Source organism: Arachis ipaensis, chromosome B1 (assembly GCF_059453495.1).
Source record: "Arachis ipaensis isolate K30076 ecotype BB chromosome B1, ASM5945349v1, whole genome shotgun sequence".
NCBI lineage: Eukaryota > Viridiplantae > Streptophyta > Magnoliopsida > Fabales > Fabaceae > Arachis > Arachis ipaensis.
Genome location: NC_142436.1, coordinates 14,859,387 through 14,873,405, shown reverse-complemented (window position 1 = coordinate 14,873,405; position 14,019 = coordinate 14,859,387). Strand labels below are relative to the sequence as shown.

The window sequence follows — 14,019 nt, the reverse complement described above, 5'->3', positions numbered from 1 at the left end:
AGGAAAATGAGTGAGCGACTATGAGCTGCCACACACCCATTAGCACGAGATGCTCTTTCAAATTCTAAAACATAAATATAGCTTTCTAGTTTCCAGTATAAGACAAGCGATAACAACCCACCACCAAACCCCACTTTTCAAAGATTACCCTCTTTTCTTTATATTCGCGCCCTTCAAATATATCATTGTGAAACAAGTTGAAGAACACCATCATCATCATGGTGAATCTTGTGGCAGCACAGAAGCCCTTAATGCATGCTCTAATGAAGATGGCAGGGATAACTCCCTATACAGTTGAGATAGAGCCAGGGACAGTGATGAGTTTCTGGGTCCCTTCAGAGACCGTAAAGAAACCAAAGAAAAAAGACCAAAAACCCCAAATCATATCCCAACCCAAGAAGCCAACTGTGGTGCTGGTGCACGGGTTCGCCGCCGAAGGGATAGTGACGTGGCAGTTCCAGATTGGAGCTCTAACAAAGAAATACTCTGTCTACGTTCCTGACCTTCTTTTCTTCGGAGGCTCCAAAACCAACAAGACGGAGAGGTCACCGACGTTCCAAGCGCAGTGTCTGGCGGCGGCGCTGAGGAAGCTTGGGGTGGAGAAGTGTGTTGTGGTTGGGTTTAGTTATGGTGGAATGGTGGCTTTTAAGATGGCCGAGATGTATCCTGAGATGGTCCAAGGACTGATCATCTCAGGGTCCATCTTGGCCATGACGGATTCCATCAGTGTTACCACGCTGCAAGAGCTTGGATTTTCTTCGTCGTCCGAGCTCTTGCTGCCTACATCTGTGAAGGGCCTTAAGGCCCTTCTCTCTGTTGCTGCCCACAAGAAGCTGTGGTTCCCGGATCGTTTGCACAGAGATTTTCTTGAGGTATGTATGCCTTTGCAACTTTGCTTTTATTTTTTTTTCTCTTTAATAAAATATTTTTTTGGTGATCACAATTTCTGAAAGGAAAAGTATATGGAACCAAAACGTAATCAGCTAAAAAGTAAACAAAACCGTTTAATTAGAATAATTTTTTGAATAATATGTTTGACACATGTACAACTTCTTGTTAATATAGACTTTATTTAGTTTTTTATGATCAGATCCTCTTAGGAGTTGATGACGAATAATATAATTGAATTGAAGACATTAAATATGTGATGGTAATTTTTGATTTTATCTTTAGTATATATTTAATTGTCTTTTACACTGAAAATATACCTATATAAATTAAATATTTTTTAAAAACAAAACATTACATAATCAATAAAATTTATTATTTTTATTAATATTTGACTAACACATTAAATTCTAAATCCTAATAATATAAAAAATGTAGTGTTGAATTAATATTAACAATATTAATAAAAATATTAGTGTATAATATTTTTCATTTTTTAATTGGTTGAATTATTAAAACTAATACTAAAAAAATAATAACATATATATTGTTCATAAAATAAAAGAGTAAATGCGAATTCGGACATTGTTTAATTTATTGTTTCAAAGATCATAAGACTCCTGAAAACAAAATTAATTTGCAGTTTGTGATCATTTATCATGTGAGCGCATATTGGTTACTCATTATTGTTCAACTCTTATTTTTTTTTGTCCTTCAAAAATACTTTAAAAGTGCACTTTCAAGCCTGACCTATAATAACTTATTAGCTTCTTTACACGATGAATGATTATCGTTTCTGATCCAGTTTCAAAATTTATTAATAAATATTTAGAATTACTAATCTTGTTACTACGTTCTTCTAATAAATATATATCTTTAATTTTCTGGGTACGTGTCTTCGACTTAAATGAGTGAAACATTGAATATATATATATATATATATATATATATCATGCTTATTGATATTAGCGATTAGGTAGGTCTTGCACCTGGCGCAGTATCATGTAATTCCATCTGGGATTGGTAAAAGATGAATAGATGATTGTGTGAAGGAATTGAATATGGAAAATATGATGAAAACAAAGTTGAAACAGACGTAAACTAGTACCCATTTTAGACACATGCATTTTAAATTTTAAGAGTAAAAGAAAATTTATACATAAAAAAAAAGGTGGGGTTCTCAATTTAATTTAATAGTAACAAATTTAAGATTTACATAGTTTTGGCCTTTTTAGCGGTGCCTAAATAGCACGGCAACTCAAATTGTTTATATTATATATATCAACTATTTTAAATATATATTAAAAATAAATTAAATAATATATATTTATATATAAATATATAATAGTTGATTTTAATATATCAATAATATTTTTAATATTCTATATATTTTATATATATAGTTAATGTTATTGAAAGGTGCAACACAAGAATTGAATAAGATATAGGTAAATAAATGATATTTTAAGAAAATACGCTACAACTAGCTAGTGGACCATAATGCCGGCTAGAAATTAAAAATGGCAGGAGTGTTACTTATAGTTCAACTAACATTACCTGACAGCATAGGAAAGTGGTTGTATATGTATATAGGGATTTTAATTTGGTGGTTGATAAACTAATCTATTTTCATATTTGGTTCCCCAAATAGCAATATTCCTTATTTCCAACTCTCAAATAATATATATATACTAGCCGAAGAAAATTTATTATTTATCGTAGATTATACTATTCAACATTTATACAACAAATTAAAAATAAGCTTTTATGTATTTATACATGTTGTTTAGTTTAGTTTTAAAACATATTTTTTATTTTAATATATATATTACGAGTTCTTATTCTTTTCTAACCTCAAAACAAAATTTTGTTCCCTAGACGATTTTTTTTTTTTTTGTTAAAGTCAACAATTTGTTAACCTAATTGAATTTTGACTCTCACATCATATATAAAACGTTTAAATTTTATCTAAAATGCGGAATCAGCATTTACCGAAATACTCTTTTCTTTGTTTTTTTTTTATCTTTTAATACAAATGCTCAATTTAATCCATCAAATTTTATGCATGAGCTAAATTGGTCTCTTAAATTATTGGGTAAAGTATATTTTCTATCTTCAAGTTTAGTTTCATTCAATTTTATCTTTAAGTCAAAATTATCTCCAAATGTTAATTTTATGTAAAATTTGAAGGACAAAATTGAAAACTTTAGAGTTAGTTTTGACATAAATTAAAAATGTTAGGAATAAAATTAAATGAATTGAACACATTAGAAATAAAATTAAATGAAATTAAATGTTAAAAATATTTAAAAAAAAAAACACAAACGTTAGAGACAAAAAAAAAATATATATACTAATGCACATTAGTTAATTTAATAAATTGATTTGATTGAATTGAAATGTTATATGACTATATGAGGAGATGAATTTGAGTGATTATATGATGTAGAGTAAGTTTAAGTGTTTAATTTGTGAAGATGAGTTTGATGAATGAATGAGTACAGGTGATGTTCTCGAATAGGAAGGAGCGAGGTGAGTTACTAGAGGGCTTAGTAATTAGCAACAGAGACATCACCATCCCAAACTTTCCACAGGTACTTTAATTTTCACCATCCTCATAACTGCAACTCATCATTCAATTCCTGTTACTAACTTATAATAATAATTGTTCAGAGAATACATCTTCTATGGGGCGAAAATGATCAAATTTTCAAATTAGAACTCGCGCAGAATATGAAAGAGTAAGACTACTTCTCTCTTTGTTCAAATATTCATAAATGAGAGTTGTATGCTCAATTATGTATTTATTCATGTCTCAATTTCTTTTTTTCTTTTTTTTTTTAAATAGTACTGCATAAACCATAGATTTTTACTATGTGTTATTGTATTTCAATAATTAGACGAAGGTAGTGTCATTTGATTAAATATTTATGATTTCTAAATTTTAAAATGAAGAATGCTAGAAGGCTATTAGATTTTATTGTCTTTGGTAATCAGTTAGCTATCAATATTTAAAAGTATGGGATAAAAACTAAACTAAAAAAATTGAGTTAATGACTAAATGATGGCAAAAAATAATAAATTCTGATTCCCCTAGTATTTCTCTTTAAAAATATATATCATTAGTAATGAAATCAACATTTTAATTTAATAATATGTTAATTAATTCATAATTAAATATTTAATACATAACTTCTTTATATTAATGCACAAATTAAATTTTATAATAAAATAATTTTTAATTTACTGAGAGGTTATATACATTATTTTTTAAATATTTTCTATGTATATTTTTTATTTTTAGTATTAGAAGTAACGGATAAAAAATAATATAAAATTTGTTTTTCGTTATAAATAAAGGTTTAATGTAATAGTCTACTAATAAGACAGCGGCAGATTTAAAAAAAAAAAAATTCAGGGGAGCTAAATATGTAATTAAGTATATAACTTATATATTAAAATATTTATATTTGAATTAAATGTATTAATTTTTCATTTTTCAATCATTATAAATTCATAATTATAGAGTTATAATAAATCCGAAAAATATAAAGAAATTATAATAAACATAATTTTTGTTTGTCGAAATTATTTTTTTAAAAAAAATATTGAAGATCAATAAGGAAAATATGAAATGATAAACTTAAAATCTAACAAAGTTTTTTATATAATCTTATAATCCTACTTATTCTATTGTACAATAATACATTTTGACATGACATAAAAAGTTAAAAGATTGGACTTATTTTAATAAACCACTACTCATTTTAATATATATATATATATATATATATATATATATATATATATATATATATATATATATATATAATATTACTTTGCTTATCTAATAAATAGAATAAGTTATATAAAGAAATTATTTAAAATTTAAATTTATGCAAATACAATTTTTAAAAACAGATTATATTTGTCTTAAATATACTATGTGGCCTAATAAATATGTGAAATTATTTTATCTATTTTATAATTTAGTTAATAAATACATAAAATATTAAAATTACTAAAATAGGATGAAATTATTTGTTTATACAATTTATTATTTTATAGTTGGATTTCATTTAATAAAATCATTATAATTTTAAATAATTACTTTATTATTTTAATTATGAACTTAAGAAATATTATTTGTAATTATAATTTATGAAATTAAGATATAAATAAAAATAAAAAATGGAGAGATTTGATATTGAAAGAAAAAGAAAGAGAGAGAGATATAATGGAAAACAAAAGAAAAATGTGGTTGCAAGAAGATTTGAATAAAAAATCATAGCATTGTAAAAAATCTACAAGAGAAATGAACACAAATTCAACTTCTTTAATACGTATATTATAAGTCGTAATAATTTTTTTTATAAAATATTCAGGAGATCATGATCTCACATTGTCCCAATAAAACTTTGGCACTTACTAAAGAGTGATACATTAACATAACTTTTTTGTATATCCCTTATTAATTACTAAGATTACAACTGAATTTGTACAGAATGATATAAAAAGATTAATTGTTAATGACATACAGGCAATTGGGAGAGAGAAGCACATTAGAAGGAATAAAGAAAGCTGGTCACTTAGTTCATCTAGAGCGCCCATGTGTCTACAATAGATGCCTCAAGAAGTTCATTGATTCCATCTTTTCACCAAGTCAACCCAGAAATTAAATACTCCACTTATGTCTACTCTTCTAAATTCAGATTCTTGGTTTGATTTAGCCTAAGATTGAGGAGATGCATGATAACATAAAGAAATTTGTAACTGATATTAAATTATTGTATTATAATTCTCTAAATGTTCTAATGTTCATCATTCTCTTAAAATTATATTTTTCACCAAAATTTATATAAAGGCGGCCACTCACATACCTACGCTATAAACGTCTTTTTTTACGGACGATGAGGTGGATAAACTAGTTGACCGACATGTGTCCATTGTTCATTAATTAATTAATACAGCAGCTAAGTTATTTTTGGAAAATCGGTTAATAAAAAATATACGATTTTAAATGAACCAAATATTTTTTTCTGTTTAACCAAAAAATGAACAGCAATTTAGTAAACCAGTTAATTTTTGTGGGCTTCTTTGTTTTTTTATTTACTTTTGAATTTTGGACTTTATAATATCCAAACAATAAATTTAAATTGAAAATGGACTGGACCAATATATTAGAGTTAGACTCTTATAATTTGAGTTCTTCTATTGCTTTAGTATTTTTAATTTATTTTTAAATGTAATTAAAAGTTTTAAAATAGTAAATTAACTAATTAAGTATCATAGATTAATAGATAAAATGAAAGTAAAAAATAAATTAATTCAACAAAAAAAATATGCTAAATTTATTATGTTCTAGTCTATTATCCATTTAACTTCTAATAAAATAAATAAGGTTATTGTTATTTGGGAAAAAAATTTTAAATATAATGCAATTTATTTAAAAAAATTAGAGAGATAAAAATCTTAATCAGAACCAAGTCTAAATTAAAAGCATATAAATGTGGACGAAGTTAGGTTCGATAGTGTTCATATTTATAAAATATTTGATTGTTTTTGTAATTAATTATTGTTATATATATATATATATATACCTTTATAATATTCTTTTTTTTATAGAAATATTTTTTTTTTAATTTGGTATGCATGATGAGATGTAAATTTGGATGATCTTGAATAAGAAATGAAATAAGAATTAAGCTGAATTTTTAATCTTTAATATGTTAACAATATTTATGTTTTAGTCTATTTTATTTTATATTTAGATACAATTATATATTTATTTAATTTTTTAGTTGATTAAAAAGATAATCACACAAGTGTATTTTTTGTCTAGAAAATATATTAAGAATCAAATACTATTAAGCAAATCAATTATAGAATTAGTTTTTTGAAGCATCAGATTGAATTGAACATCTAATTTATGCACAATAGTTTATAGAACTTAATTAAGAGTCAAATTTGTCTTTTCTCTAATATTAGTTTCCAGACCTTTATGGACAGCCTAGAACCATTTTTTTTAAGTTATTGACTTCATTCCACACTCCTAATCCAAAATAAGCAAGCTCCCTTCATGTGTAAAACAATTAGCAATGATTGACGGATTAGGGAGGAATCACTACAACACACCCCTATATACAAAATAAGAGCGACGACACACTAGTCGTCCGCCAGCAGAAGTAACGCATCCTCCACGATTAACGGTGCACGAGAGAGCGTCTATCGTGATTACGCCACACGCAATCTTCTCCTCTTTTTCTTACCCAATGACCATTACTGTTGTCGTTCACCTCTTCTCAGACCTATTCTTACTTGTGTCTGTTTCAATTTTTCTTCTACTTGATTGCTTTAATTATGTGTATTTTCTTCTACTGCTGTTTTAAGATTGATGCTTTGACAAGGAATATTACTTTAAAAAATTATTCCTACATTAAAAAAGAATAAATTCTTTTGTTCAATTTTTTTTGTTTGTTTTAAATTATTAAACTAAAATATATCTCCTCTAAATTTTTAAATTTAAAATATTATAATTTAATAATGTTATAATTTAAGATAAAATATATTTATTATTCTTAACGTTTTTAAAATTTTTTTAAATTACTCTTAATATTTTATTTAATTTAATTTTATCCTTAAAATTTAAGATAATTTTAATTTTATCCCAACAATTAATATCATGACCGTCAACATATAGTAAAAAATTATAATTCTTTATAAAAAATTTATCCCTAATTTTTAATTCATATAATAATATCAACACCATAAAAAATACAAGGCCATCCAATTTTCACTGTAATAACCCATTCTCATCCCCTTTCTTCTCACCCATTATTACTGTGATCTCGCCACCACCACCTCCTACACCACTATTTCCTAAAAAAATAAATAAATATATAATTGTATCTAAATATAAGATAGAATAGACTAAAACATAAATATTGTTAACATATTAAAGATTAAAAATTCAGCTTAATTCTTATTTTATTTCTTATTTAAGGTCATCCAAATTTACATCTCATCTCATGCATACCAAATTAAAAAAAATTACATGTTTTTATAAAAAAAGAATATTATAAAGGTATGCATATATATATATATATATAAAACAATAATTAATTACAAAAACAGTCCAATATTTTATAAATATAAACACTATCAAACTAACTTCGTCCACAATTATATATTTTAAATTTAGACTTGATTTTGATTAAGATTTTTATCTTTCTATTTTTTTAAATAAATTACATTGTATTTTAAATTTTTTTCCCCAAATAACAATAAATTTATTTATTTTATTAGAAGTTGAATGGATAATAGACTAGAACATAATAAATTTAGCATATTTTTTTCTTTTGGTTGAATTAATTTATTTGTTACTTTCATTTTATCTATTAATCTGTGATATTTAATTAGTTAATTTACTATTTTAAAACTTCTAATTACATTTAAAAATAAATTAAAAATACTAAAGTAACATATAAGAACTCAAATTATAAGAGTGTAATGTATTGGTCCAGTCCATTTTCAATTTAAATTTATTGTTTGGATATTATAAAGTCCAAAATTTAAAAGTAAATAAAAAAATAAAGAAGTCTACAAAAATTAACCGGTTTATTAAATTGCGGTTCATTTTTTGGTTAAATAGAAAAAAAATCTTTGGTTCACTTAAAACCGTATATTTTTTATTAACCGATTTTCCTAAAATAACTTAGCTGCTGTATTAATTAATTAATGAACAATAGACACATGCCAATTAACTAGTCTATCCACCTCATCGTCCGTAAAAAAAGACGTTTATGTCGTGTGTATGGGAGTGGCCGCCTTATATAAAAGAGCTTTTTATGAAAGAAAAATTTTTTAAATTACTAAAATATATCCATCAATTCAATCTATCGATATTACATTTTACTACAAATATATATATATCCAAAACAAAATTGATCAAGCTAAAGTTTTATAAAATATACCCGATCACTCTCTTCAAATTATATTCTGCACCAAAGTTCTTATTAAAAATATTTTTTATTAAAAATATTTTTTATTAAAAAAATTTAAATATTTCTAATACACACCTCTCACTAAATTAAAATTTCATTTTGTTTTAAAATCAATATAATAAATAATTTTTTATTAAATGAAAAAGTTAAAAAAATTTTAAAACATATACGTCACACTCCTGAAATTATATTTTGCTCCAAAATTAATATAAAAATAAGTTTTTATTAAGAAAAATTTAAAAATTTCTAAAACATACCAATGAATCTATGAAAATTATAATTTGATACAAATATATAAAAAAATAATTGGTCAAGTAAAAATTTATAAAGTATACCCATCACTCTTCTAAAAATTATATTTTACAACAAAATTAATATAAAAAATATTTTTTATTAAAAAAAAATTTAAATATTTGTAAAGAATATCCCTAATGAGTTATAACTCAAATGACATAGTCTCTCTATACTCACCTAAAAGATCACAAGTTCGAATCTCTCTACCATTTGATAAAAACAAAATATTATAAATTTTTAAAATATATCCATAACTTTCTTGAAATTAATTTTTCCAACAAAAATTCATATAAAAATATTTGTTTAGTAAAGCAAAAATCTAAAAAAATTCTAATGCCGGCCCTTTACTAGACTAAAATTACATTTTGCACCAAAATCAATATAATTTCTTTTTATTAAAAAAAAATTATAAATTTCTAAAACATAACAATCACTCTACTAAAATTATATTTTGCATCAAAATTAATATAAAAAAATAATTTTTGATTAAAAAATTATAAATTACTAAAACATATTGAAAAATATGTTATTATATTTTTTTCAAGTATACCAAAAAATAAAAATTGATCAAGCTAAAAATTTATAAATTTTAACGAAGTCCTTTTTTGAATACTAGTAAAAGATTGATGAATCATATGATTAGATAGTAGGAATCTCCTCACATTACACATTTAATAACGGGTGTATCATTTTTGCTTACAATTTAATTAGGTATCTTTTAAAAATTATATATTATTCAACTTTTTATTACAATAACAAAAAAAAAGTAAACAAACACATTTAAATAAATTTAGTGTCTTTTTTAAATTGAATACATATCTAAAATATAAACTAAATAAAACTAAAATTTAAAATTCAAAAAATTTGAAATTTAAAATGTATGTTCCAGTTTTATTATTTTTAATTATTAACAGATTATCATTTAAATATACTTTCAAAAATATAAATTCAGTAAAATTAAATATTTTAATTCGTTCGTGTAATTTTTCGTCCGCACCGCCGTCCTCTTCGGTGCCGCCGCGTCATCCCCAGCACCGTTCTTCCGCTTTGCCATTCCTCTGCAACGCCGTCGTCCGCCATGCTCGTCCTTGGCATCGCCTTCTTCCTCGCCGCTCAGTTCGCAGCTTCACTTCGTCCTTCTCTTCGTCGCGTTAGTCTTAATCAGCATCGCTAATCTTTCTTTGTCGGAAATGGACCTTAGGTATTTTGGATGTGTTTAAGAGAAAGTGATTCATAGTTAACCGTATGTATCTGTTTAGTTATTCAATCACATTGATTTTGCATGCTATGTACAACATCCTAATTTGCATTGGAGAATGGTTTAAGTAGAAGAACAACTTAAAGAATCACAATCCTCAAATTGTCAATCACCAATCTGGGATTAGTACCCGTAGATGGTCTCTACTCGCACCACCGCTGCCATGGAAGAATGCGTGGATGGTTTGGAAAAATAGGTCGCTGAACAAACCCAATTATTGGAAACAATGATAAAACGAATGGAAGAACTGGTGCTACGTTCACAGCAACCAACACCCGAAGCCGAAGGTGGACAATCACGCAACGACGATCCTGGAGGCAGACGTCGACGACATCCCATTCCGAACAGGGGCGACGGCAATTGCTCTGTGGACATCCCTTCCTTTGATGGGTTGGACCCGAGCGGATGGCTAGTGCAAATGGATCGCTATTTTCGCATCTCGGAAATTCCGGTGGGGGACAAGCTTGAATACGCGGTGCTAGCACTTCATGGAGAAACTTTGACGTGGTTCGAATGGTGGGAATCTCAATCCACTTTTCACACGTGGATCCGCTTCAAACAAGACTTGCTTAAGCGCTTTGAACCTGGCGCGGCGGCCAACCCACTCGCTCCATTACTGCGGGTGAAGCAAACAGGTTCAGCAATGGCATACCGCCGCGATTTCGAACTAGCGGCGCGCTCTCACCGTAGGAGGTGACACCTTATTGTGCATGTTTCATGAAGGTCTCAAATCGACCATCAAATCGGAGTTGAAAGTGGAGGATTTTGAGAACCTCCAGGAGTTAATAGATCGAGCAATGGTTATTGAAGCCAGGAATTTAGCATGGGAAGCAGAAGGAATGCAACCAGGGGGTAGAAAGCAAGATACAACATTACGTTCAGGGTGGGGGGTTTCTAAACACTCTAATTGGGTCAGGCCTAATACTCACTCTCCTCCGGTAGACCAGAGTAAACCCACCATTGTTACTACTTCCAAATCAGACTCAAAGAATGACACTGGCCCCTCTATTGCTTCAAATTCTAGTGGATCCAAGCCTACTTCCCGTTGGATTTTTCATGAAGAATGGAGTGAGCAACAACGGCGAGGACTATGTTTTCGATGTGGTGACAAGTGGAATCCTAGTCACACATGCAAATTCCGCCACCAACAGCTGATCCTTTTGGGTGAGGATGACAACGAACCACAAGACCTTGAGGCAGCTCCTACCATGGCAGAACCTGATATAGTTCTTCGCACACTGTCTCTACACCTCTCGTCCCTTAGCTACTAGGGTCTCACATCCCATCAAACTCTGAAAGTTCGTGGGGTCATCAATGGTAGAAAGGTGGTTATTTTGGTCGACCCAGGTGCTGAGGCTAATTTCATTTCCTCTACTCTAGTCTCCACTTTGGGTTTACCACTGATACGGCTACCTCCGTTCCACATCGAGGTGGGAAATGGCGCGATTGAGCAGGGGTTAGGTGGATGCGAGAACGTCAAAATTCTGGTTCAAGGAATTTCCATCATTGCAAACTTCTTGGTTATGGACTTAGGATGATCCGAAGTAGTTTTGGGTGCTGATTGGGTTGCCAGTCTTGAAAAATTTGAAGGCGACTACAACACTTTATCGCTTAGCTGGGTACAAGATGGTTCGAAGGTTACATTACAGGGTGATCCAATCTTGGAAAGGACTCATGCCAGTAGTAAGGTGACTCTACAAGCCCTGCGAAATGCTAAAGAGGGATTTTTGGTTACTTTGTTATTTCGCCCTGATGCCGATGAAGATTCTGTCACCATCTCTTTCGAGACCACTAAACTCTTGAGCCAATTCGATTATCTATTCCAGTCCCCATCTGGTCTTCCTCCTCAGAGATCACATGACCATGCCATAGTATTAAAAGAGAATTCAGATATTCCCAACATACGCCCTTATCAGTATCCTCACTATCAGAAGGAGGAAATTGAGAAGATAATTGAGGAAATGCTTCAAATAGGAATTATCAGACCTAGTACTAGTCCATTCTCTAGTCCAGTAATTCTTGTGAAGAAAAAGGATGGCGGATGGCGATTTTGTGTTGATTATCGGGCGCTCAATAAAATCATCGTTTCGGACAAATTTTCGATTCCTATAATCGAAGAGTTGTTGGACGAATTGGAGGGGGTTGCGGTTTTCTCCAAACTCGATTTGAAATCAGGATACCATCAGATCCGAATGAAAGAGGAAGATATCCACAAGACCACTTTCCGCACGCACGAGGGGCATTACGAATTCCTAGTAATGCCATTTGGGCTTTCCAACGCACCATCTACTTTTCAGGTGCTAATGAACAATATCCTCAAACCCTTTCTGCGCAAGTTTACATTGGTTTTTTTTTATGACATCCTAATTTACAGCTAGGATGTGGACAGCCATCGCAGACATCTGCTACAAGTGTTGGAACTGTTACGACAAAATCAATTGTTGGTCAACAAAAAGAAATGTTGCTTTGAAAGATCTTGCATTGAATATTTGGGCCACATCATATCATCAAAAGGTGTGGCAGCCGATCCCAAAAAACTCCAGGTTATGTTAGATTGGCCGCGACCTAAGGACTTTAAAGGCTTACGTGGTTTTCTTGGCCTGACGGGATATTATTGAAGATTCGTCAAAGGATATGGTGGCATTGCGTGGCCACTGACCCAGCTACTAAAGAAAGATTGTTTCCACTTGACTGATGAGGCGGAAGGTGCATTTCAACAGCTTAAACAAGCAATGGTTTCAGTACCTGTGTTGGCAGTTCCATGCTTTTCCAAACTACACCATTGCAAGAGTTTAAATTTTTTATTTTTGATTTTGAATGTGTTTTAGAAATATTTTGTGTATCACTTCATAATTTTTAATTGATTATATGTATTACAATTGTTTTTTAATGTTAGATGTGTTACAATTATTTTTTAATGTTTAAATTTAAATTTTAAATTTATGATTTTGGATATGTTTCAAAAATATTTTCTGTATAAGTTAATAATTTTATGTGTTACAATTGAAAAAAAATTACGGCCACTATAAGAAAGAAGCGGAAAAAAAATAGAAAAATAGAAGAAAGAAGAAAATCGTGTTACAGAGAGAAAATAAACGTAAAAAAAAGAATAACTAACTATGAAATGGGTAAAAAGTTAGAGAAATTTTAGTTTTTAAAATTTAAATTAATCTTAATTATAAATGTGTATCTAAAAAATAGAAATATGTTTTAATTAAAAATTAATTAAATAATATTAAAGACTAACCAAACAAGTACAAGTAGCATTTTCCTTTTGCTTAATATGTTAAGTATTTATTTTTGCATTGTTACCATATTGTGATAAAGCTAAGTTAAATTAAACTAGCATCTCAAATAAAATCCACATGTTATGTTAAAAGTTAAAACCTCATGTGTTTTTTTGGAAACAAAATAGAAAGGCTTACCACTAGCAAGTATAACGTTTTTTTTTTTATGTCATAAAGCATAGAAATTTTACTATTCTGTCTAGAATCTCCGGTGCATATAAAATTGAAGCTTACTATACAATAAACAATTAAAATACCATGTATATGTATTTTGTAGTCATCAACATAA

General features: G+C 28.6%; 1 protein-coding gene across 1 annotated transcript; it reads left to right on the top strand.

Moving 5' to 3' along the window:
- LOC107625775 (uncharacterized) lies at positions 1 to 5,723 on the top strand. Its single transcript, XM_016328488.3, has 4 exons — positions 1 to 872; positions 3,393 to 3,482; positions 3,562 to 3,629; positions 5,429 to 5,723. The coding sequence occupies exons 1-4, from the start codon at positions 219 to 221 to the stop codon at positions 5,565 to 5,567; spliced, it is 951 nt and encodes a 316-aa protein (XP_016183974.1). The 5' UTR covers positions 1 to 218; the 3' UTR covers positions 5,568 to 5,723.
- The last annotated feature ends 8,296 nt before the right edge of the window (positions 5,724 to 14,019 follow it).